The sequence below is a fragment of the Balaenoptera borealis genome (genome assembly GCF_965194805.1).
Source record: "Balaenoptera borealis genome assembly, chromosome: 21".
NCBI classification, from domain to species: Eukaryota; Metazoa; Chordata; class Mammalia; order Artiodactyla; family Balaenopteridae; genus Balaenoptera; species Balaenoptera borealis.
In genome coordinates this window covers 2,833,854-2,860,464 of record NC_138880.1, presented here as the reverse complement: position 1 = coordinate 2,860,464, position 26,611 = coordinate 2,833,854, and the positions used below count along the sequence as shown (strand labels likewise).

Sequence of the window (26,611 nt, the reverse complement as noted above, 5' to 3'; positions counted from 1 at the left end):
AAGGTCAGGGACTTTTTAAAAATAAAGTCAGACTCAGAGAGTCTTTAATTCTCACTTTAATCTTCCTTCTTGACAGCAAGTGGAAGGCGGGCGAAGTGCCTCAGTGCAGCGGCACACAGACGTCGGGAGCTGGCGTGCTGTGACTGTGAGAACTATGCTGGCGCTCTCTCCTGGGCTTCCTCTCAGGGGATGGTCTGGGTGCGTGAGCATTCCAGGAGGTCTTTCTCACCGTCCCTATCGCTGTCCTGGGTTCCCTCCCCCAAACCCTTGTTATGCTTCATAATTGTGGAGAAATGTCTAAGTTTCCATCATGTCCAACCCACAGCTCTGAGGGGGACATTTCACACACCCTGAATTAATATCAAGATAATGTTGGGCAAGTTGTTCTAAACGGTCTAAACTCAGCAAAAGAATAGCCACCCGGCATCCATAATCATTTACTTTCAGCAGCTTGAATGCAAATGTCATTAAATCTTTACAGTGGTTGCAGTGAATGCCATTCATTTTCATCTGTAGTTTCAAAGATTTACACAGGGGAGTTTTTCAATTTGATATGAACAATAAATCTTACACATCCTGTGGGACCTAGTGGCCTATAAAAACTGATTGAAGCAGTTTCCACAAGGGCTTAGCCTGCTTGAAATAACTTGAGAACAAAGCTTCATTCTTCCTACGGGAAGGAAAAGGGAATAGGAGAATAGGAAGAGGGGGCCAGCCAAGAGCCAGTCAACCAGACTCAGTGGAAGTGCTTGGGCAGAAGCAGTACTTATGCAAAATTCAACAAACTGTGCACACGTTAAGTGCAAGTCTGTGCAAATGTGGATCCCACCTTCAAGCAAAGGAGGTAAGATTTGTAGTAAATACTTGAAACTGAGTTGCAAGTAACAGAGCCATCTATCACGATAATACCTATAATTTAGACCTTTATCTCCTTTGTGCAGGAACCATGCTAAGTGCTGATATCCACTGTAAAAAGGATGCTCGCAGCAACGGAGGGCACAAAGGAAGTGAGGCCCAGAAGAGCTAAGTCATTTGCCCAAGGTCTCTCGCTAATGCGCCTTCAACACCAGACCCAACTCCTAACAAGTGCTGCTGGATAAAATACAGGATACCGCTTAAGACTGAATTTCGGATAAACAACAAATAAGTGTACTAAAAAGTATGTCCCAAATATTGCTATTTTTATTTGCTGAATTTGGCAACCCTTCTCCAAATCTCATCCTTTAAAGCTGTTTGTATGGAGTTCTGGTTAGGAGTGAAATGGTCTATTGCCTATATGTGATATTGTGATTTATAGTAAGAAATATGTCTTTGGTCTTGTCCTGTTTCTGTCCCAGGGCTCCTAAAACCCTTGGAATTTCCTAAGACAAGATCCAAGGAGGTGTCTTTTGTTATGTTATTGAGGTGACTTGGGGGAGGCTCCTAAAGAAGGGGGCTGGTGCCAGAGGAACCTATTCTCCATCAGAGTTGGAACTTTCAGTCCCTCCCCGCCACCCCATCTAGGGAGGGAGAGGGGCTGGTGATTGAGTTCAATCAATGATTAATCAATTACACCTGTGTAATGAAGCCACCGTTAAACCCCTAAAAGGACTGGGTTCAGAGAGCTTCCACGTTGGTGAACACCTGGAGATTCAGGGGAGTGGTGCCCAGAGAGATCATGGAAGCCCCGTGCCCTTTCCCCAGACTGTCCCCTCTGCATCTCTTCCACCTGGGTGTTCCTGAGTTATCTCCTTTATAATAAACTGACGATCTAGTAAGTAGAATGCTTCTCTAAGTTCTGTGACCCACTTGAGCAAGTTAATTGAACCTGAGGAGGGGCCCTCTGGAACCTCCCATCTGTAGCCGGTGGGTCGGAAGCACCAGTGACAGTCTAGACCTGTGACTGATGTCTGAAGAGGGGGAAGGGGCAGTCTTATAGGACCGAGCCCTTAACCTCTGGGATCTGACGCCATCTCCATGTAGGTAGTGTCAGAACTGAATTGAACTGTAGGACACCCAGCTGGTGTCTGAGAATTGCTTGGTGGTGCGGGAAAAACCTCTGCACGGTGGAATTTGGAGCGGAAGTAGGCCACAGTAAAATAGGTGCTCCAGCCCTATTTTGGATGAATCGTGGTAGCTGCAAGAGGCATAAGACTTAGACAAAACTGTCATGTAGATGATATTTGTTTTGAATATTTGTTCTGTTAAACACAAGGCAACAGGCCCCAAATGGAATTCCTTCTGCTGAGCTTCACATCACCAAACCCAGGCTTAACTTTACTACAGTTTCAGCCTCTCCCAGGAATGGAGTCTTAAACCCGTCCATCAGGATCACCTGGTCAGCACTAGTGAGGTCGTCTGCCCGATAGACCCCTGCAGCCCCTATGGGAAAGGGACCTGACACAAGCACCCCACTGTTGGCTGGTATAACTTCCTTGTTCCCACTCCCTTGGGCCTATAAAAGTCTTTCATTTTGTACAGCACCTTGGAGCCCCTTTCTATCTGCTTAGATGGGATGCTGCCTGATTCACAAATCATTGAAGAAAACCACTAAGATCTTTAAAATTTACTGAGTTGAATTTTGTTTTTTAACAGTTCTGAGTCTGATAAGCCTCACAATGTTTAAACCATTCCCCTCAACACCATCAGCAAAATCATTTGAGCATCTGTCCCCCAAATACACATATTTATTTATGATTGATATATTAATACTCTCATATTAATATATCTTGTACATTTTAAAGCACAAAATAAAAATGTTAAAGATGAGATATAAAAATATAAGAAGAAGTACCACCTCTTTCTTTCTATACCCAATAGACTGTCCTGAGCACCCACTTTGGACACTGCTGGACACTCTGGCCCCATCCTTGTCCTGGGCAAGACTCATAATAACTAAGATTTAGTGAACACCTACGTGTGGTTTTCTCACTTGGTCCTTGTACCAGTTCACGAGCCCCTAATTGCCTTTGGTGAACACTGGGGTGAGGGGCTACCTCAGAGGCTCAGTGACTCACTGAGTCCCACCCTGACCAGCAGAGCTGAGACCTGCAGAGCTGTGCTCTCTCAGCCGGGCTGCCTGTGAGGGAGCTGGGGTGGGAGGGGAGGCAGCTGTACCAGATGCTGGAAGCTGGGGTGATGCTCCCCCCATTTTACCGAAGAAACTGGGGGTAACATTTGCCTGTTGTAACACAGTTAATGTGCTTGTTTTGGAATTTGAGACTTGATCCCAGAATCTGTGCTTTTTCCTGCTTTGCTATATATTCTAAGATACCTCTGAACCTGAACCCAAGTATAAATAAAGGTTGGTATTCCCTCCTTAAAAATAAATAAATAAATAAAAAGGACACTGGAACTAACCAAGCAAACTTAAACCCAGAGAACCACTAGAGTTTTATCCAATACATTTTTGTAAAATCCAAGTTTTCTTTAACTCTAGGTACACCTGGCTTAAGTGTTTTACTTTTAGAATGTGGTCTAACAATGGAAACCTCTTCAAAACATTTTTGAGTAGCAGGATACTTTATTAACACGCACTTGTGCCCAGGGAGGTTTCTGTGTCAGGAGCACAGGGCTCCTCAGGACCCTTCCCTTCGGTTAGACACACTGAAGAGCGGTAACAAGTGTCTGGGGAGAGGAGGAGAGGATGCTGTGCCTGCAAAGGGGCAGAAAGAGAATCCTGTGACTCCTGGGGGGGTGCAGGTGAGGGCTGGGGAGTTTTAAGCAGGGGGAAAGGGGCGGGAATTAAGGGGAGGCCGTCGTGGTTATGAAGTGACGCAATGAAGCTGTTGGCCAGGGTTTTTCAGGCTTTGCTATCTTACCTCCCACTTGCTAACCTTGTCTTCAGGACCCTGAGGCACATGGCTTTACTCTTCCAACTACAGGGAGCTCTTTTGCTTTCCTACATTTCTAAGCTTAAACAATTTTCTGTTTCTCAAGGTCCCATCAGTTCTGCATAGTGGGTGATGAAATCATAGTGAATTCAGATATTAAGCATATATATATGACAGAATTTATGATTAAACAAAGAAAATATAGCCCTCATCTTTATGGGTGGAGATGGGGGAGGGTATTCAGGCATTCAGAGGGAAGACCCCACCCCCTACTTCTGTGCTGTCATTCTTCCAGAAGTGCAGAGTCCCGCCCCCAGCCTGGGGCACAGAGGCAGCACAGGGCCTGGGGTGGGACGCAGTTTGGGAGAAGTTCCAGCAGACAGAGAGCTAATCCAAGCAGGGGTCCCCAGCATTTGCAAACTCCATGCCAGGCATGGTTCCAAGTACTTTAAATGTTAGTACACACTTAATCCTTATTTTCTATCAGGCAGGTCCTCATTTAACCTCTGTTTTACAGCTGAAGAAACTGAGGCACAGAGAGATTAAGTAACTCACCAAGGCCACCCTGGAGGAAGGGGCAGGCAGAGCCGGCCTCTCACCAGAGTCTGGCCCCTGGGGCAGCTCTTCAAGGCTGCGTTCATGCCGACCACATGCTGAAGGACAGATGTGAGGGCAAGATTTCATTAACTTCTCCTGTCATGACCTTTCTGGATCCTTGGCCCAAAGTTAGCAGACAGGGAGCCCTGAGCATAGCTGAGGTCCAATAGGATGGGGGTTTGCAGCTAGCTTTTAATGTGATTTTAACAAGAGAATGAAATGGCTCTCTCTCTGAGCATGTTGATGGATTTTGATGCCTTCTACAGTCAGAAATAACTTATTTTGTCTTTTTCCTGCCCTTAACAGAAGGCAAAGGCTGCTCCACCAGCAGCATAGGCAGGCCCAGTGAGGCTGTGAAGGGAGGGAAATGAGTGCTTCAAGTTCCTGGGCTGGTCTTCGTGATTAAGAGGCCTAAGAGGTCTTAATAATCATAACGATTCCGTCTGGGCAGGAAAGAGGCAGGAAAGCCAATCTACACGTTACTGTCGTGAACCGACATGACGTGTTGTTAGTGTCCCAGATTTCTAAACGTCATTTTCGTTCAGGAGTCACAGGGGCCTGCTCCCAGCCTGGATCACCTGCTTCGATTTGCTGTCCCAACAGCAGGATCCTTCGTGTCTACAGCAAGCTACAGTCCCTGCACGTTTGCTCATTCACAGAATCGTCCCAGAGTCAATCCGCCTCCCCTGCCTCCTGCAAGAAATAGCTTCTGATTCACCGACTGGTCCGGCATGCAGGGCCCTTTCCTGCATCTCTGTGTCTCTTAGCAACGCCTCCCAAAGCGGCCCTGTTCAGTTGCCATCATCACCTGCCACCTGGGAAAGGAAACTGGCCAGTTCCGGTGCGGGGCCACCACTCTCTAAGGCACAGACATGGCACTCTATGTCCAGATTTTCTGGTCTTGGTTTCAAATTTTCCAGTGTTGCATTAAATTATGCTTATTTTTAAATCCTGGAATGTGTGCTTCTCTCATGATATTTTATTCTTTTCAGTAAATGTAGTTGACTAATTTAAATTTATTTTTTATACTTTCTAATAAAAGATATAAACTAACAAGCCAGAAACCTTAATTTTTTTCAGTTTGAAAAACATTCACTCTCTAAATATGTGACCACATAGTTGTTGCGTTCCTTCATAATGAATCATGAAATTCACACATGAACTCAGGAGAAACCACAAACTCAAGCCCTCTCTACATTCTATCAATCCAAGCTTTCACTCAGATGGCCCATCTCCATTAAGAATCTTCTCCTGACTAATCACCCCACTGCAGGCCTACACTGATTATTACACAAAGTAGTAAACCTTTGTCTTTATTCTGCTGATGTTTCTTGTATATATATGTCTAAAAATGCCTCTTTGCATATATGTTTGTCTACCACAAACGTTAAGCTTACAGAAAGCAGAAAAAGAATCTTCTGCCTCCCCAGTGTTCATTGCAGCACTATTTACAATAGCCAGGACATGGAAGCAACCTAAATGCCCATCGACAGACGAATGGATAAAGAAGTTGTGGTACATATATACAATGGAATATTACTCAGCCATAAAAAGGAACGAAATTGAGTCATTTGTTGAGACGTGGATGGATCTAGAGACTGTCATACAGAGTGAAGTAAGTCAGAAAGAGAAAAACAAATATCGTATATTAACGCATGTATGTGGAACCTAGAAAAATGGTACAGATGAGCCAGTTTGCAGGGCAGAAGTTGAGACACAGATGTAGAGAACAGACATATGGACACCAAGGGGGGAAAACTGCGGTGGGGTGGGGATGGTGGTGTGCTGAATTGGGCGATTGGGATTGACATGTATACAATGATTTGTATAAAATTGATGACTAATAAGAACCTGCAGTATAAAAAAACAAACAAACAAAACAACTAAACTTTCATTGGGTTATCTGTAAGGAAATATGTTAATATAAATGTTTCAGACATTACGTGAAATTTCTAAAAATCTTATATGTTCTGGTATAATGTTATAAGTCATAATTCTAGTTATTACTTTAAAATGTATATCTCAGAAATAACTAAATTTCCTTGTCAATTGCACTATTATGAACTTTCATCAAATCTTTAACCGTGGTCATTTTTAAGTCTTTTGTCATTTACAGACAGTTCTGGGTGTACTCTGATGCTTTTGCAAATATGTTCCTATAAAAGGGTTTCATCTTCAAGGAATTCATAGAAAAGACTCTGACAAGTACAGGTTTCTTGTAACTGTATTGCTGAACTGAATGAATAAGCATTTTCAGAACTCTAATGAAAAACTGATGAATTCATAAAAGTGCTAACAAAAGATCAAGATGAAAAAATAATTAATTGCATGGGACTGAGTGAACTGATGAGGATGATTATAATTTTTGTGACTTTCTGTTTGAATTAAAAAAAAAAAAATCCCACAAGGACTCAGAGGCAAAGAATATACAAATCAATTTTCACTGCAAAGTAAAGGAGTTGTCACAGTGGAGGATTACTGGACTGAATGTCAATATTATGACATAGTATGAGTGTGTTTCATGTTTGGTAATTGCAATCATTGTTGCTTTTGTTGTGGTCATCCACGTACAATGCTTGGTGTCAGTCTATTTATCTCTTGTAAAAATAAAATACAGTGTGTGTGTGTGTGAAAAAAAAAACTGGAATAATTAGAAAAAAAAAAATCTTCTGCCTCTGTTTTGTGCTTTATAAAGGACCTACAGAAACATTTAATAATGCTTAAAGTAACTTACAGGTAGTCAACAGTGTAATTCCTGCCATTACTTCTAACGGGATTTATGTGATGTTTTTTTCTCAAAGGGCTCCAGAAGCTGCGAACAACAAGACGACACAATAAACAAAGGCAGCCGGTCCTCAGTGCCTCACAAAACAGCATAAAGGTGGTAGGAGAGCAGTTTGCAGAGAACTATAAGGAAAAGCTCATTTATTAAAACAGATCGAGGATGAGAAGGGAAAGAATTTGCCATGAGCTTTCTAAAATGGCATGAAAAGTAGACTGATTTATTTAAATAGAAAAAATTTAATTTAGAGGTTGTTTAAAGCATGGAGTAAAGCTGGCTCATTAGGAGAACAGTTACCGCTATTGGGGGTCATTATTCATAAAGATTATTCACAAAAAAGATCCAGAAAACTAGGTTACCAAGCTCAGCCAGAAATATTACTGTAATTCTTTGGCTATGGGGCCACCCAGGAACTCCTTAAATATTAGTCTGAGCCACAAGAGAAATACACTTTCATAGAAACACCACTAGGCTAAATTTATGACCCCAAAGATAGTTTGAAATTTTATTCTACTTTGGATGGACTCCAAGAGTGCCAACCACCCCTTGCTTGCTGAGTTCCTGGCGTGGATGGCCTCACAGTTCACTGCCTACAGATGTGAACCGGAGGGATGAAAGCACCTGAGGGAAGAACGGAAGGCATTGGTAAAAGAGAAGGTCACTTAGTGTGGTTTTGCCATAATCTGAAGTTGAGAAATATTTATGGAGCACCTATTATGTGCAATGCATTTTGTAATGCTCAAAAAGGGGGGGGGGAGTTTTTCTATTTAAATCATAAATTCTATGCACTGCAATAAGTTTAACTTTTTGAGGTTACAAATATGGAAAAGATCTACTCTATTGTCTATCATTAGAACACAGCTTCAGTTGGGGAAATCTCAAATCCTTGAGTAACTGGAGTTTTCTCCCCCTTTACCTGTCTGTGTCCACAGGACCTCATCAAACCTCTACATTTCAGAACTAAAGGACTCTGAAGAAAATTAGAGCCCCCAGTGTTCAGAGGGAGTTAAGCTGTGTACCTCAAGGCTTCTTTGACAAGATTAGGAAATGGGAGGCAGATTCAAACCTGTAATCTGCAGAGTAACTGTAGGAAGGTCGCTTCATAAACACACCCACCTTTCCCTTAATTTCTGTGTTTCTCTCCTGCTTAAAACTCTCCAAAGGCTCCCCACTGTACTTAGAATAAATTTCAAAATCCTTACCGAAAACTAAGAGGCCCTGTGTGATCTGGCCCTGCCTATAGCTCTGAGTAAGCTTCACAGTAACTTACGCTCCCCAGTGACCCTGCAGGTACAGGGGGCTCTTCTGCTAACCCTGCCTAGAACCTTCCCTCCCTGATCTTCTCGTGGCTGCCTTCTGCCTGTCACTCAAGGCTTAACTCTGAGGTCACCTTCTGTCATCACACAAACTAAACCATTCATTCGAGCACCCTCCCCTCATCACCCCTTGTTTTATTTTCTTCCAAGCTCTTATGGCCATCTGAAGTCCTATGCCCGTGTGTTGTTTGCTTGTTTATCATTCCCTGTAGGAGCAAGGACTTTGTCAACTCACTGCTGTACCACCCGTGCCTGGAACATTGCTCGTCACATAGCTGGTGGTCAAGAAATACTTATTGAATGAATGAATCCAGAAGTTATTTGTTCAGCAACTTTATTCATCCCTAGCATGGCCATAGTCACAGAAAGCAGCAGTATCATCTCCGAACACACAAAATCAGAAGAGGGACTTCCCTGGTGGCGAAGTGGTTAAGAAACCGCCTGCCAATGCAGGGGACATGGGTTCGAGACCTGGTCTGGGAAGATTCCACATGCCGCGGAGCAACTAAGCCCGTGCGCCACAACTACTGAGCCTGAGCTCTAGAGCCCACAAGCCACAACTACTGAGCCCGCCTGCCACAACTACTGAAGCCCACGCGCCTAGAGCCCGTGCTCCACAACAAGAGAAGCCACCGCAATGAGACGCCCATGCACCGCAACAAAGAGTAGCCCCCGCTCGCCGCAACTAGACAAAGCCCGCACGCAGCAACGAAGATCTAATGCAGTCAAAAATAAATAAATTAATTAATTTTTTAAAAATCAGAGGGAAAAAAATCCTTTCTAAAACTTGTGAGATCTTCTGCTAGATGAGCCACTCTATCCTTCCGCTGGATGAGCCCATTCAAAACTTCCACTGGTTGAGCCCACTCAAAACTTCCTCTGGATCAGCCCATTCAAAACTTCCACTGGATGAGCCCACTCAAAAATTCCGCTGGATGAGACCACTCAATCCTTCTGCTGGATGAGCCCACTCAATCCTTCCACTGGATGAGCCCACTCAGTCCTTCTGCTAGATGAACCACTCAACTTTTACTTGATGCAATTAACGAACTTGCCTTACAATTTAAACAAATCTGCTGTCTAGTTTCCTGGCCTGTGGTAGATTGAAAAAAGTGTATTAGAGGTAGACACACTAATAGCAGCAAGAAGGGATAGGCCAGCATGGAGAAAACTAAAAAGTTACTAAAAAGCAAAAAAGAACTGAGAAAACAGAGTATTTGGGGCATTAAGTGTAGAAGCAAATAGTCTCACAGATCTAAAGTTGCCAGCAAGCAATACTGCAGTTACAGTAATTGCTTAAGTTATCAAGAAAATTAAGTTATGTTGTATATATGTTTATGTATCTAAGGAAACAGGGAAATAGTAAATGTTAAGTCCTCCTTTGAAAAGTTTTTATCCAAAATGCTATTTTTATTTTAAAGGGCAAGCAAAATTCGGTTTTCTAAGAGAATTGATTTCTGTGGAACATGTTAGAGGACCTCTTCCTCCCTCCCTCCCTCCTTCCCTTGTTTTCTTCCTCCCTCCCTCGCTCCCTCCATCCCTTCTCACAGTTAGAACTGTGTAGCTAACCATGTCTCTTTTACCTTGAGCAGCTAGAAAGCACACAGCCAAATTTGACTTTCAAACATACCAGCTCTGTTGGCCTTTATGGCATGTTCTTTTGGGTTCTTTTCCTGATCTTGACCTGATCTTTTCTTCATCTTGACACTTATTTATATTTTCCTAGAACTGATTCTTTATTACTATTTACCTTCACCATTATTTTTATTATTTGTGCTATAGTTGTAGGGCACTTTAAATCCTTTATGGAAAAAGATTGAGATCTCTCTGCTTATGGCATGGGATGGATGGAGTGACATTTTAACTTTTATTTCATCATACAATCAGATTGAGAACTCAGTCAAGAGTAACCAAGCTTCTTGCAGATAAAATGGAATTTTCAAATGACAGAACATTGTAAGTGCTTGAATAGGGTCCTGGAGCTTTTTAGCTCACGATCTGCTGGACTTGGTAATTGAAAGGTTAATACAAAATCACGCATCCTGAAAATTGAAAGTTAAATTCCAAAAAGTTAAAATTGACTAAATATAATCACAGGATATGTGCACAACACAAAGGGCAGCCAAAAAAGAGCCACAGCTGCTGATTCCTTTAGAACGAAGGAGAGCGAACTTCCTCACAAAGCAGGCTGCAGTGGCCCAGCAGTGGTGACAATGTGGAGCCAGGGTTCTTTCCTTTGCCCATCTCGTGTTTTCACTGATACGGTTCAGTTCAAGGAACGTGGCTTCTCCTCACTGTCCTGACTTCTCGGATACTGTGAGTAGCCCAGGGAGTGGCTGTAATGTTGAACAGATCACACATAGAACCCAAAGGGCTACAGAACCCTGCTTTCACCGAAGGACTTATATTTATGTAAATCATGTAGCATTTTACAGTCTCTAAAAATCTACAAGGAAAAAAGTCTTTGAAAGAGAAAACTTACCATATTATGCCCAGTAGCAGATTCTGGAAGCAAATCTATTTATAAGTCATATCAGGCAATAATTTGATTCTAATACATTGCTTGTTCAGGGATGCTTTTTAAAAAAATCTCCTTAAGAGCTATAAAAACTGGCTTCCCTAAAATCAGAGAGGGCTCAGATAGGACATTTATACAAAGCAGTGACTTTATAAATTTTAAGTGAAACTCCCTGAAAGTGTCTGTGTCATCTATTGGGTTGGCCGTCCACACCTGCCCCCTTCTCTCCATGTCCCATCAACTCCTAGGACCTGTCCCTCACACAGGTTAACATGGTTATAACCACCTTTGGGCTCTCAGTAGACCTGATAGCACCATATGAGCTGTCCCCACCATAGTAGGTTGGGTGGGCACCAACCCCCAACCTGCACTGGACCAAGACGCCTCTTCGCAGGGGGATTGGGAAGCAGGTCTGTGGAATCCCAGTCTTTAAGGAGAGGAGATATAAATCTGGGAATTGTGGGTTACCATATTCCTCCCCCTGGAGTAGGGGAAGCAGATGTGAAAAAAGAGAAAGAATGATTCGGAGAAGAGTGCTGGGAAGGGCAGAGGGCAACAGGTGAATTGAAAAGAGAGACCTGGGGCTTCCCTGGTGGTGCAGTGGTTAAGAACCCGCCTGCCAATGCAGGGGACACGGGTTCGAGCCCTGGTCCGGAAAGATCCCACAGGCCGCGGAGCAGCTAAGACTGTGCGCCACAACTAGTGAGCCTGCGCGCCTATAGAGCCCGTGCTCCACAACAAGAGAAGCCACCCCAATGAGAAGCCCGCGCACCGCAACGAAGAGTAGCCCCCGCTCACCACAACTAGAGAAAGTCCACGCGCAGCATTGAAGACCCAACGCAGCCAAAAATTAAAAAAAAAAAAAAAAGAAACAAAAAAGAGAACTGGATGCTCTGGAGCCCTCATGCCAGGTGATCCTGACGCAGCTGCACCCCCGCCCTTGGTTCTACACACCCAACACTACAGGCAAGGGTTCTCCTCATGATGAATCCCCCTCATTGGGGTTAAGTAGCCTTGAGGGTTTCTATCATACACAACCAAGAATCCTAACTAATCTGCAAGTGATAGAACACTTTTGTTCAAGGGCACAAAACTTGAAAGTTAAACAGGCAATTGTTGGAACTGATTCCAACTGGCTGAGTGCGGACAAGCCTCTTCTTCATTCTGGGCCTTAATTCTGGAATCGATTTCTAATATTCCCTTTGCTGAGTAATTAATTCACGGGACTACAAACACAAAACAATCCCTTTCAGCGAATGTATTTCCTTTTAATATGGGAGAATAATAAAACACAACTCCTTTTTGTATAGTTATAAAAAAACTCAATTCAGTATTTTGTCCAAATCTCTCAGGGCAAACCTAATACTTAACTCGTGCTACCAATATTTTGTAGAGAAATTTAACACTTGAGATTAGAAAATTGGGTATATATTGGCATAAATTGTTTAAAAATGTATTTTGGTTCCTTTTTATCCTCTGGATACTGGAGAGGTATCTAATTTTACCAATAAAGGAGTTTCCCAACAGTAGTGACTTCTAAATATGATGGATTTTTAGAGATTTGTCATCAAAGGTGTAGCTTTGGTAGAGTTTTCACAAACACAGGTGCAAATGGATTGGCAAGAATTTAGAATCTTGAGCTAGTGGGTAGGAAACCACAGTCTGATCTTTTCACATTTCAGATGAGGAGTTTAGACCCAGCGTGAGGAGGTCGCCCTTCCTTAGCTAACTTGAACCAAAGAGGGGGCCAGACCTGGGTCCCAGCTCCCACCCCGAATCGTTTCTACAAGTCTCAGGGGCAATGTGTGAAGTGGTCCGTGCGCTCTCTGCCCTCTTCTCCCATCAAGATGTGGAGGTGAGATGGGGCCATGAGGGCGGCTCCTGCACAATGACCACAGGACATCTGTGTAAACGTCAAAGGAAGGGGTAAGGAGAGAAAAAGAGTGAGAGAACGTTGTCATGGGAACGCCGAGGCAAACCACAAGATGAAAAAGAGTTGAAACCCATTCTGCTACCTCAGGTTTTATTTACTCAAATAATAAATCAAGACATCTGTGTCAAAACCAATGCAGTGTAAAACAGACTAAAGATAAGCTTTTGAATCTGATCAACACTGTCTTCTAAATACCAAAATCCTTTAAAAGGGATACCACTGCACATTTATCTACATCACTGTTCAAATTACTATATGGCATTTGTGCAAGCTCTCTCTTTGTTCTAGCTTCTTTTAAAAATTCTAGGGGAGGAGAGAAGATGGCGGAAGAGTAAGACGCGGAGATCACCTTCCTTCCCACAGATACAGTAGAAATACATCTACACGTGGAACTGCTCCTACAGAACACCCACTGAACGCTGGCAGAAAACGTCAGACCTCCCAAAAGGCAAGAAACTCCCCCCGTACTTGGGTAGGGCAAAAGAAAAAAGAAATAACAGAGACAAAAGAATAGGGACGGCACCTGCACCAGTGGGAGGGAGCTGTGAAGGAGGAAAGATTTCCACGCACTAGGAGCCCCTTCGCGGGCAGAGACTGCAGGTGGCAGAGGGGGGAAGCTTCGGAGCCACGGAGGAGAGCGCAGCCACAGAGGTGCGGAGGGCAAAGTGGAGAGATTCCCGCACTTCCCGCACGGAGGCTCGGCGCTGACCAGCACTCACCAGCCCGAGAGGCTTGTCTGCTCAGCCGCCGGGGCGGGCGGGGCTGGGAGCTGAGGCTCGGGCTTCGGTCGCAGGGAGAGGACTGGGGTTGGCGGCGTGAACACAGCCTGAAGGGGTTAGTGCACCACAGCTAGCCGGGAGGGAGTCCGGGAAAAAGTCTGCAGCTGCCGAAGAGGCAAGAGACTTTTTCTTCCCTGTTTCCTGGTGCGCGAGGAGAGGGGATTCAGAGCGCCGCCTAAACGAACTTCAGAGACGGGCGCGAGCCGCAGCTAACAGCGCGGATCCCATAGCAACAGGGGCGCAGAGGGAAAAACGGAGAGACTCCCGCACAGAGGCTCGGCGCCGAGCAGCGCTCACCAGCCCGAGAGGCTTGTCTGCTCCCCCGCTGGGGCGGGCGGGGCTGGGAGCGGAGGCTCAGGCTTCGGTCGGATCGCAGGGAGAGGACTGGGGTTGGCGGCGTGAACACAGCCTGAAGGGGTTAGCGCACCACAGCTGGCTGGGAGGGAGACCGGGAAAAAGTCTGCAGCTGCCGAAGAGGCAAGAGACTTTTTCTTGCCTCTTTGTTTCGCGGCGCGCAAGGAGAGGGGATTCAGAGCGCCGCCTAAACGAACTCCAGAAACTGGCGCGAGCCGCGGCTATCAGCGCGGACCCCAGAGACTGGTAGGAAACGCTAAGGCTGCTGCTGCCGCCACCAAGAAGCCTGTGTGCGAGCACAGGTCACTCTCCACACCGCCCCTCCCGGGAGCCCGTGCAGCCCGCCACTGCCAGGGTCCCGTGATCCAGGGACAACATCCCCCGGGAGAACGCACTCCGCGCCTCAGGCTGCTGCAACGTCACGCCGGCCTCTGACGCCGCAGGCTCGCCCCGCCTCCTCCGTACCCCTCCCTCCCCACGGCCTGGGTGAGCCAGAGCCCCTGAAGCAGCTGCTCCTTTAACCCCGTCCTGTCTGGGCGGGGAACAGACGCCCTCAGGCGACCTACACGCAGAGGCGGGTCCAAATCCAAAGCTGATCCCCAGGAGCTGTGCGAACAGAGAAGAGGAGGGGAAATCTGTCCCAGCAGCCTCAGAAGAAGCGGATTAAAACTCCATAAACAACTTGATGTGCCTACATCTGTTGAATACCTGAATAGACAACGAATCATCCCAAATTCAGGAGGTGGACTTTGGGAGCAGGATATATTAATTTTTCCCCTTTTCCTTTTTTTTTTGTGAGTGTATATGTATACGCTTCTGGGGGAGATTTTGTCTGTATAGCTTTGCTTTACAATAGCTTTATTTTACTTCACTATATTATAGCTTCTTTCTTTCCTTTCTTTCTTTCTTTCTTTCCTTCCTTCCTTCCTTCCTCCTTCCTTCCTTCCTACCTTTCTTTCTTTCTTTGTTTCTTTCTTTCTATTTTTTCTCCCTTTTACTCTGAGCCGTGTGGACGAAAGGCTCTTGGTGCTTCAGCCAGGCATCAGGGCCGTACCTCGGAGGTGGGAGAGCCAACTTCAGGACACTGGTCCACAAGAGACCTCCCAGCTCCACGTAATACCAAACGGCAAAAATCTCTCAGAGATCTCCATCTCAACATCAAGACCCAGCATCACTCAATGACCAACAAGCTACAGTGCTGAACACCCTATGCCAAACAACTAGCAAGACAGGAACACAGCCTCATCCATTAGCAGAGAGGCTGCCTAAAATCATAATAAGGCCACAGACACCCCAAAATACACCACCAGACGTGGACGTGCCCACCAGAAAGACAAGATCCAGCCTCATCCACCAGAGCTCAGGCACTAGTTCCCTCCACCAGGAAGCCTACACAACCCACTGAACCAACCTTAGCCACTGGGGACAGATACCAAAAACAACGGGAACTACAAACCTGCAACCTGTGATAAGGAGACCCCAAACACAGTAAGATAAGCAAAATGAGACGACAGAAAAACACACAGCAGATGAAGGAGCAGGGTCAAAACACACTAGACTTAACAAATGAAGAGGAAATAGGTAGTCTACCTGAAAAAGAATTCAGAATAATGATAGTAAGGATGATCCAAAATCTTGGAAATAGAATAGACAAAATGCAAGAAGCATTTAACAAGGACGTAGAAGAACTAAAGAGGAATCAAGCAATGATGAAAAACACAATAAATGAAATTAAAAATACTCTAGATGGGATCAATAGCAGAATAACTGAGGCAGAAGAAAGGATAAGTGACCTGGAAGATAAAATGGTGGAAATAACTACTGCAGAGCAGGATAAAGAAAAAAGAATGAAAAGAACTGAGGACAGTCTCAGAGACCTCTGGGACAGCATTAAACGCACCAACATTCGAATTATAGGGGTCCCAGAAGAAGAAGAGAAAAAGAAAGGGACTGAGAAAATATTTGAAGAGATTATAGTTGAAAACTTCCCTAATATGGGAAAGGAAATAGTTAATCAAGTCCTGGAAGCACAGAGAGTCCCATACAGGATAAACCCAAGGAGAAACACGCCAAGACACATATTAATCAAACTGTCAAAAATTAAATATAAGGAAAACATATTAAAGGCAGCAAGGGAAAAAAAACAAATAACACACAAGGGAATCCCCATAAGGTTAACATCTGATCTTTCAGCAGAAACTCTGCAAGCCAGAAGGGAGTGGCAGGATATACTTAAAGTCATGAAGGAGAAGAACCTACAACCAAGATTACTCTACCCAGCAAGGATCTCATTCAAATGTGATGGAGAAATTAAAACCTTTACAGACAAGCAAAAGCTGAGAGAGTTCAGCACTACCAAACCAGCTTTACAACAAATGCTAAAGGAACTTCTCTAGGCAAGAAACACAAGAGAAGGAAAACACCTACAATAACAAACCCAAAACATTTAAGAAAATGGGAATAGGAACATACATATCGATAATTACCTTGAATGTAAATGGATTAAATGCTCCCACCAAAAGACACAGGCTGGCTGAATGGATACAAAAACAAGACCCATATATATGCTGTCTACAAGAGACCCACTTCAGACCTAGAGACACATACAGACTGAAAGTGAGGGGATGGAAAAAGATATTCCATGCAAATGGAAATCAAAAGAAAGCTGGAGTAGCAATTCTCATATCAGACAAAATAGACTTTAAAATAAAGACTATTACAAGAGACAAAGAAGGACACTATATAATGATCAAGGGATCTATCCAAGAGGAAGGTATAACAATTGTAAATATTTATGCACCCAACATAGGAGCACCTCAATACATAAGGCAAGTACTAACAGCCATAAAAGGGGAAATCGACAGCAACACAATCATAGTAGGGGACTTTAACACCCCACTTTCACCAATGGACAGATCATCCAAAATGAAAATAAATAAGGAAACACAAGCTTTAAATGATACATTAAACAAGATGGACTTAATTGATATTTATAGGACATTCCACCCCAAAACAACAGAATACACATTTTTCTCAAGTGCTCATGGAACATTCTCCAGGATAGATCATATCTTGGGTCACAAATCAAACCTTGGTAAATTTAAGAAAATTGAAATCGTATCAAGTATCTTTTCCGACCACAACGCTATGAGACTAGATATCAATTACAGGAAAAGATCTGTAAAAAATACAAACACATGGAGGCTACACAATACATTACTTAATAATGAAGTGATTACTGAAGAAATCAAAGGGGAAATCAAAAAATACCTAGAAATAAATGACAATGGAGATACGACGACCCAAAACCTATGGGACGCAGCAAAAGCAGTGCTAAGAGGGAAGTTTATAGCAATACAAGCCTACCTCAAGAAACAGGAAACATCTCGAATAAACAACCTAACCTTGCACCTAAAGCAATTAGAGAAAGAAGAACAAAAAAACCCCAAAGCCAGCAGAAGGAAAGAAATTATAAAGATCAGGTCAGAAATAAATGAAAAAGAAATGAAGGAAACAATAGCAAAAATCAATGAAACTAAAAGCTGGTTCTTTGAGAAGATAAACAAAATTGATAAACCATTAGCCAGACTCATCAAGAGAAAAAGGGAGAAGACTCAGATCAATAGAATTAGAAATGAAAAAGGAGAAATAACCACTGACACTGCAGAAATACAAAAGATCATGAGAGATTACTACAAGCAACTCTATGCCAATAAAATGGACAACCTGGAAGAAATGGACAGATTCTTAGAAATGCACAAACTGCCGAGACTGAACCAGGAAGAAATAGAAAATATGAACAGACCAATCACAAGCACTGAAATTGAAACTGTGATTAAAAGCCTTCCAACAAACAAAAGCCCAGGACCAGATGGCTTCACAGGTGAATTCTATCAAACATTTAGAGAAGAGCTAACACCTATCCTTCTCAAACTCTTCCAAAATATTGCAGAGGGAGGAACACTCCCAAACTCATTCTACGAGGCCACCATCACCCTGATACCAAAACCAGACAAAGATGTCACAAAGAAAGAAAACTACAGGCCAATATCACTGATGAACATAGATGCAAAAATCCTCAACAAAATACTCGCAAACAGAATCCAACAGCACATTAAAAGGATCATACACCATGATCAAGTGGGGTTTATCCCAGGAATGCAAGGATTCTTCAATATACGCAAATCAATCAATGTGATACACCATATTAACAAATTGAAGGAGAAAAACCATATGATCATCTCAATAGATGCAGAGAAAGCTTTCGACAAAATTCAACACCCATTTATGATAAAAGCCCTGCAGAAAGTAGGCATAGAGGGAACTTTCCTCAACATAATAAAGGCCATATATGACAAACCCACAGCCAACATTGTCCTCAATGGTGAAAAACTGAAACCATTTCCACTAAGATCAGGAACAAGACAAGGTTGCCCACTCTCACCACTATTATTCAACATAGTTTTGGAAGTGTTAGCCACAGCAATCAGAGAAGAGAAAGAAATAAAAGGAATCCAAATCGGAAAAGAAGAAGTAAAGCTGTCACTATTTGCAGATGACATGATACTATACATAGAGAATCCTAAAGAGGCTACCAGAAAACTCCTAGAGCTAATCAATGAATTTGGTAAAGTAGCAGGATACAAAATTAATGCACAGAAATCGCTTGCATTTCTATACACTAATGACGAAAAATCTGAAAGTGAAATTAAGAAAACACTCCCGTTTACCATTGCAACAAAAAGAATAAGATATCTAGGAATAAACCTACCTAAGGAGACAAAAGACCTGTATGCAGAAAATTATAAGACACTGATGAAAGAAATTAAAGATGATACAAATAGATGGAGAGATATACCATGTTCCTGGATTGGAAGAATCAACATTGTGAAAATGACTCTACTACCCAAAGCAATCTACAGATTCAATGCAATCCCTATCAAACTACCACTGGCATTTTTCACAGAACTAGAACAAAAAATTTCACAATTTGTATGGAAACACAAAAGACCCCGAATAGCCAAAGCAATCTTGAGAACGAAAAATGGAGCTGGGGGAATCAGGCTCCCTGACTTCAGACTATACTACAAAGCTTCAGTAATCAAGACAGTTTGGTACTGGCACAAAAACAGAAATATAGATCAATGGAACAGGATAGAAAGCCCAGAGATAAACCCACACACATATGGTCACCTTATCTTTGATAAAGGAGGCAAGCATATACAGTGGAGAAAAGACAGCCTCTTCAATAAGTGGTGCTGGGAAAATTGGACAGGTACATGTAAAAGTATGAAATTAGAACACTCCCTGACACCATGCACAAAAATAAACTCCAAATGGATTAAAGACCTAAGTGTAAGGCCAGACACTATCAAACTCTTAGAGGAAAACATAGGCAGAACACTCTATGACATACATCACAGCAAGATTCTTTTTGACCCAGCTCCCAGAGAAATGGAAATAAGAACACAAATAAACAAATGGGACCTAATGAAACTTAAAAGCTTTTGCACAGCAAAGGAAACCATAAACAAGACCAAAAGACAACCCTTAGAATGGGAGAAAATATTTGCAAATGAAGCAACTGACAAAGGATTAATCTCCAAGATTTACAAGCAGCTCATGCAGCTCAATAACAAAAAAACGAACAACCCAATCCAAAAATGGGCAGAAGACCTAAATAGACATTTCTCCAAAGAAGATATACAGATGGCCTACAGACACATGAAAGAATGCTCAACATCATTAATCATTAGAGAAATGCAAATCAAAACTACAATGAGATATCATCTCACACCGGTCAGAATGGCCATCATCAAAAAATCTAGAAACAATAAATGCTGGAGAGGGTGTGGAGGAAAGGGAACACTCTTGCACTGTTGGTGGGAATGTAAATTGATACAGCCACTATGGAGAACAGTATGGAGGTTCCTTAAAAAACTACAAATAGAACTACCATACGACCCAGCAATCCCACTACTGGGCATATACCCTGAGAAAACCATAGGTCAAAAAGTGTCATGTACCACAATGTTCATTGCAGCTCTATTTACAATAGCCAGGACCTGGAAGCAACCTAAATGTCCATCGACAGACGAATGGATAAAGAAGATGTGGCACATATATACAATGGAATATTACTCAGCCATAAAAAGAAATGAAATGGAGGTATTTGTAATGAGGTGGATGGAGTTACAGTCTGTCATACAGAGTGAAGTAAGTCAGAAAGAGAAAAACAAATACAGTATGCTAACACATATATACGGAATCTAAGGAAAAAAAAAAAAAAAGGCCATGAAGAACCTAGTGGCAAGACGGGAATAAAGACACAGACCTACTAGAGAATGGACTTGAGGATATGGGGAGGGGGTGGGGTGAGATGTGACAGGGTAAGAGAGTGTCATGGACATATATACACTACCAAATGTAAAATAGATAGCTAGTGGGAAGCAGCCGCATAGCACAGGGGGATCAGCTCGGTGCTTTGTGACCACCTAGAGGGGTGGGATGGGGAGGGTGGGAGGGAGGGAGATGCAAGAGGGAAGAGAAATGGGAACATATTGTATATGTATAACTGATTCGCTTTGTTATAGAGCAGAAGCTAACACACTACTGTAGGGCAATTATACTTCAATAAAGATGTTTAAAAAAAAAAAAAATTCTAAATTGCTCACCAAGAATGATTAATATAATGACAGAATTATCTAGAATTTTATCATTCTATGAGCAGAACAGTTTCTAAACTCACAACGGGCCAGAAAAGTCAAATAGGCTTGAGAAATTAAGCATTTACTCCAGATGAGATCAATGACCTCCTCCTGGGGGTTAGGTGTACCTGGGGGTCAGTATTGAACTTCAGAAGAGAATTTCATTCAACTGGAATCTGGTCAGAGAAAGAAATATCAGCCTTTAGGGAATAGACAGCAAACAACTGTGGCTCTAAAATTTTGTGGTGGGGATTTGTGTTACTGCCCAAAGATGGCACTGACTCATATCACTGGATGTTAACCCCCTTCCAAGGTTCATTCATTCAACTGATTGTTCAGTGCTGGTCCTGTAGAGAACATCGCAGCTCCCGCTGAAATCCCATATCCCCTGAGAGATGCAAGCCCGCTGAGGGTAGCTTCCCTGCCCTGGAGCCGTTTGACAAAATAATTTTTAGAGACAAGCGGAGGTAGATGAAATTAAATTATTTTCATACTTTTATTTCATTAAACAGTTTCATTCCCTTTCTGGATTCGAAGATTCATACTTATCCTAGAAGGTAGACCTGGAAAGACCTCAGAGGTCAGACGGGGTAACCTCGCTTTGCTCAGTGAGTCGTCAGGGCGCTTAGCTAGTTGGCTGGCAGAACCAGAGCTTCATTTCATCTCCTGAATCCCAGCGCCAGTGACCTTTTCTCTAAATAAAATCTCTCTATCAAAAACTGATACTCTTTACAGACATGTTTCAGACCCTGGTTTTATTTTAAGGCAAAACAATCCAAGACACAGAGGGTTAAAGCTATTCTCTCTGATCTGCTGTGTACAGATGGACCCCCCCTTCCCATCAGCACCTCAGGGAATAACTGCGACCCCACCCCCACCACCGTCCCTGTGCCCCCACCCCCGCCCCCAGCCTCCAGGGAGGCGCTTTCTGCCCTGCTTATTCTCACTCTGCCTTCTAAACCCTGAACACTCCTAGCAGCTGGTGATGAAAACTCAAAAAGCTAATTGTTTTTGAGATGAGAGAGGAAGAGAAGAGGAAGACCAAAATAAAGAGGTAAAATCCTTGGGAAATTTAAAGCTACAGGTGGGGTTTGTAGAAATGGCATTTGGGGGGAATTTTTAATATTACTTACTGCTAATTTTCTTTTCTTTTTTTTTTTTTAAGTTGCTTTCTTGGGAAGGGAAGCTGTGAATTAGCTCTTTTTTTTTTTTTTTTTTTTTTTTCTGGCTGCTTCGGGTCTTAGCTGTGGCACACGGGATCTTCGTTGAGGCACGCGGGATCTTTTGTTGCAGCACGTGGGCTTCTCTCTAGTTGTGGCGTGCGGGTTTTCTCTTCTCTAGCTGTGGCGTGCGCATGGGCTCCAGGGCGCATGGGCTCTGTAGTTTGCAGCACATGGGCTCTCTCGTTGAGGCACGCGAGCTCAGTAGTTGTGGCACGCGGGCTTAGTTGCCCCGCGGCATGTGGGATCCTAGCTCCCTGACCAGGGATCGAACCCGCGTCCCCTGCATTGGAAGGCGGATTCTTTACCACTAGACCACCAGGGAAGTCTTTCTAATGTCATTTACACACCCAAAGTCATTGTAATTTCAAAACATAAAATATGTAAGATAGGAAGACTTAGTTAAAAAAATGGAAAATTCCCAAAATGATTGTAGAGAAAGCTTTTTTCCCCCCTCATTTGACTTGTGTCTGTTTTCTGTGTCTTTAGCCCCAAACTCAAGTCACATATCAGCAAGGCTAGGTCATTAGACCTGATATTCCTGAAGCCCCTTCTCCCATGTCCCAGGAGTGCTTACAGGACCCCAGTCCCGGGGCTGGTGGGCTGCCTTCTGAGGAAGCCTCGCCCTCCCAGAAGGCAGTGAGAGCAGAGCTCCAGCCTCTGCATGGACCACAGGAGCTCTGTCCAAGCTGCTGCATCCTGGCCTCAGGACGCAGCAAGTCACTGACCGTCCTCAAGCATCTGTCTCCTCATCCACAAAGTGGGCACAATGATAATGTATAACCTCACAGAGTTGTGAGGTTCTGTAAGGGGGAATCATGCTTTGGAAGCTCTCTGTAGGGCACAGAGAGTGGTAGTTTTCACTAAAGCCTAGTCATGGTTTGGATGAAGAACTAAGTGACTATTGCACCTGCTCCTTGTGATACTTGGATACATCAGCAATGTTCACCCTGGACCCCATTTGTTTCAACAATGAGGGAGTAAATTTAGCCATTTGGAGAAGAAAGTCTACACTTAGGATCCAGACTTTTTTGCTTGGAAAGTTGATACAAGGACCTCCATCCTATGATACACATGTAGGAATAGATTTTGCTTCCACGTAAGCAATATTTCACTTTAATAAATGTAGTAAATAATCACATTTGTATGAGTGTATTGAGTGAAAGGCTCTTCACTGATAGCTCACAGAAGACATTTTTAACCAGTCTGCTGTCACTTTGCGGTGACTCACACAGCTAAGTTCCAGCTCATGCGAGGACAGGGCGGTGCTTGCGCACTAATCTATCAGACCCAGGGAAACCGTCATGTGCCCAGGGCTGGGTGGATGGAAACCTCTCTTTGTTGATTTCTTCCTTTCTCTAACGCCCAAGGCCAGGCAGGGGTCACCTGGCTAATAACAGCCACGAGGCACCTGAGGGACTTGTAGTTCTGCAGGTGCTGATTTCCCAACTCCCTCTTCCCCGTGGCAGAGAGCGTCACACAGTCTGACCAGCATGGTCAAGGTTAAGTTTATTTAGCCCTGCTTCCTCCCCTGACCCCAGAGCCCCCAAACTGACCCCTCTAACTCCATGCTTCCCGGTCCTACCTGCTGTCCCACTGACTTTGCTTCTCTTCTCTCCCCTAAGATAGGCCTACTGAGGGACCCTCACTGGCCCCGTGGCGACTGCCAGGCAGGTGGCATCCTCAGGGCTTTCTGATGGGAAAACAGAGCTCTGGTGGTTTGTTCAAGGTTAGGAGTTGAACCTGGGGTTTCCAGGTTTTTAGCCAGGAATCTTGCCATCCTTGCTTTAGATGGGGCAGATGTCTGGGGACCCATTAGCAAAAGTGGCTAAATGGGGCAGACAGGCAGAAATCTACCCACTTGGAGCAAGTCCCACAGTGCCTCTCCCTAGAGAACTGGCAACAGCTCTGAGGTTTTCTCATACCTGGAAGGCGGAGGAGAAGGGAGGGGAGATGGAGTTTTCAAGTCATCAGAGCAGCATTAAAGAACACAAACAACTATCGTGTGACCCCACATTCAGAGACTGGGCTCTGACGCACGGATATGTCATTCCTCTTAAGTCCCTGTAGGAAATGCAAGATACAAGGACTAGGATGGAATGTAAACCATTTCTTAAGGAAGCATGCTAGCATTTCTCTTCTTCCAAGAGTTTCCCTCCAAAGAGAACTTGAGCTCATCTTTTCTCCCTGATTCTCGACTGTGGCTGTAAGGGCTGCCTGTTACGGGGAAAGGGGCAGGAAGGAGGGTGCAAAATCACGCGGGAGGGAGGCACAGGCTCCAGAGGAAGCAGCATCACGTCCACACCTCTGGGAGGCCCCTCTCCCGATGCTGTGAATTTCATCCTTTTCTCTGGTGACTTCCCCAAGCGTCCCTCCAGGTGGACCTTCCACACAGTCCAGCAAGAGGCCCCCTCCTCCATCTCATCCCACCAATCCCTCCCTCACCCTCATTGCCTATATATGTACAGAGTATAGCAAGATGTCCGTGCTATCCGGAAAGAGAAAACAAAAAGCATAATTTTTAATTTTGTCCACCCATTTTGGGATCAGTACACCTGAGCTGGGTGGAGAGGGGAGGCTGGGCTCAAGCACCAGCCCGGTGAGGAGGCTGAGTGGAGATGCAGAGAATAAAATGCTAAGAGCAAAGAGCAGGCTTGGCCATGACTGGAGCCGGGAGAGGCGCTGGAAACCACCCAGCGCTACCCTTTCCCTTCTGGTGGGAAGGGAAGCAGGGCCTGGAGGCTGACGCCCGGGAAGAACAGCGACCTGCCGGCAGGGGTGGAAGGTGGTCCACTGGGTACAGATGGGGCTGAGTTCCAAGACTGCACTCCAGTTCTGGAAACCTCCACAAAACCCACCGAAGCCTCCCCAAGTCCCCCTCGCCCATTCCGGAGAACAGGTTTTGCTTCTGCCCTTTCCTTTATGGGAGGAAGAGGAGGATTTTTGCCTAACCACTTCCCAATGCCTTCATCTGAAGTTGGGGATAGGAGCCTTTGTTTTTCGGGTGGCTATGCAGATTAACACCCAGCATAAGGGCTGGCACAGCACAGGGCTCAACAAGTGTCCGTGTACCGCCTCCAACCTCCCTCTCCGCTTTCCCATAAAGGACGCTAGTCTTTGGCAGAAATCTTTGGCGATTCATTCTCTCCTTCCGCACGATAAGCCGCTCGTGCAGGCAAGGTGGCGGAGCACAGAGGAAGGAGCCAGGCCCACAGCGGACAGGAGACCCCAGTGTGAGGAACTGGGGGCCCTGCGGGCACATCGGCCCCCTCTCTCCACTCTCGCTTCTCTGGGAAGAGCTCGGGTCTCAGGGATTCAGCCACGCGCACTTTCTTACCTTGAGAGGCAGGGCGGCAGGCGGGGCCGGGCAGCTCCTGCTGGTCTGGAGGAGCGCACGATGCCTGCCGAGCCTGGCGCTCCTGGGCCGCGTGGAGGTGCCCGAGCCCTCAGCGCTCCGCGGGCGTCCCGGGCAGGGGGCCGGCGCCTCGCCACCTCCCCCGGACCCGGGGCTTTCAGCCGCGGCGGCGGCCTGGGCCTGGGGAAGGGAGCCTCCCACGGCGTCCTGAGCCTGCGGGTCCGTGCCCCACACGTGCCGCGGGGCGGGACCGCCCGGCCAGGGCTTCCAGCCCGCGGAGGGACTGCGGCCACCGTCGCCCATGCCGCGAGCCGGGCTAGGGGGTCTGCATGGCCGGGGCTGCCGCCGTCCACGGGTCCCGGAGGCGGGGGATCTGCGAGCGCGCCCCCTGCTTGCATCCACGTCCCGGGTTTTCTCCTCTCCCTCTTTCCCCTCCTCGGGAGCAGAGCAAATGGGAGCAGCTGGTGCCTCTGTCCCACGGCCCTGCCTCTGCGGGGGAGGGGCAGCCGGGCCCCGCGGGAGCCCGAGGGCCCGGCCTGCCGAGAAGCCGGTCCCGGGGCCCGGGAGAGAGCGTGCCTGCTCCGGGCCCCCTGCGGCCGCAGTCCGGGCGGGAGCCGGGGCGGGGCGGGCGCGCGGCGCGGTGGGCGGCAGCTGCACGGGGAGGAAGGAAGTTTTCATCTGCTGCTGCTCAGCTACGTCCTCCAGGGGCTCGGCTGCTCCAGCCGGGTCGACTTCCAGACCTCGGGGCCCAGGGATGCGAAGGCCGGCAGCTGTGGGCAGGCGTGACCTGGCCCCATGGCTCCACGACGGCCTGAGGAAGCAAATGATACACCTTCAGCCCAGGGGGAGTCTTCCCCCTGGAGTGGGGAAGGAGTGGGGATGGAGGTGACCCAGCCGTGGGTCTGGACTGGGCATGAACAGACAGCCTGGGGGAGCGAGGCTGGGAGGGGACAGTCGGGACTCGCCTGCCCTCTCCCTGGTGTGTCTGACGGATTTCGTTCTGTTATCCGGCCCCCTCCCCATATTTGAATTGAAGACACTAAAGTAACTAGTTTCCATGCTTATCCTAAACTCCATATTAGCGACACCTGTTGTTTGGTGTCTGACCCTGAGACGGATGCATGTAAAGATGAGCCCCCAGGGCTTCCCTGGTGGCGCAGTGGTTGAGAATCTGCCTGCCAATGCAGGGGACACGGGTTCGAGCCCTGGTCTGGGAAGATCCCACATGCCACGGAGCA

General features: G+C 45.5%; 1 protein-coding gene and 1 long non-coding RNA gene across 7 annotated transcripts in view; both read right to left on the bottom strand.

Moving 5' to 3' along the window:
• Window positions 1-26,261, bottom strand: part of PSD3 (pleckstrin and Sec7 domain containing 3) — a 568,569-nt gene extending 542,308 nt beyond the window's left edge. For 3 of the 6 annotated variants that reach the window (XR_014239045.1, XM_082374831.1, XM_082374832.1), the window contains exon 1: window positions 25,356-26,261. Coding sequence is in view for 3 of the 6 variants with exons in the window: in XM_082374831.1 (XP_082230957.1) it covers window positions 25,356-26,051 (696 nt within the window). In the remaining 3 variants the exon portion in view is untranslated. The remainder of the gene's footprint in view (window positions 1-25,355) is intronic. The other 3 variants (XR_014239046.1, XM_082374818.1, XM_082374819.1) reach the window with 3 other exon arrangements.
• On the bottom strand, window positions 20,746-22,564 carry LOC309619604. Its single transcript, XR_014239080.1, has 2 exons — window positions 21,932-22,564; window positions 20,746-20,974 (listed from the first exon to the last, which is right to left on the bottom strand). It is a non-coding gene; the product is annotated as an uncharacterized lncRNA (long non-coding RNA).
• Window positions 26,262-26,611: the final 350 nt, after the last annotated feature.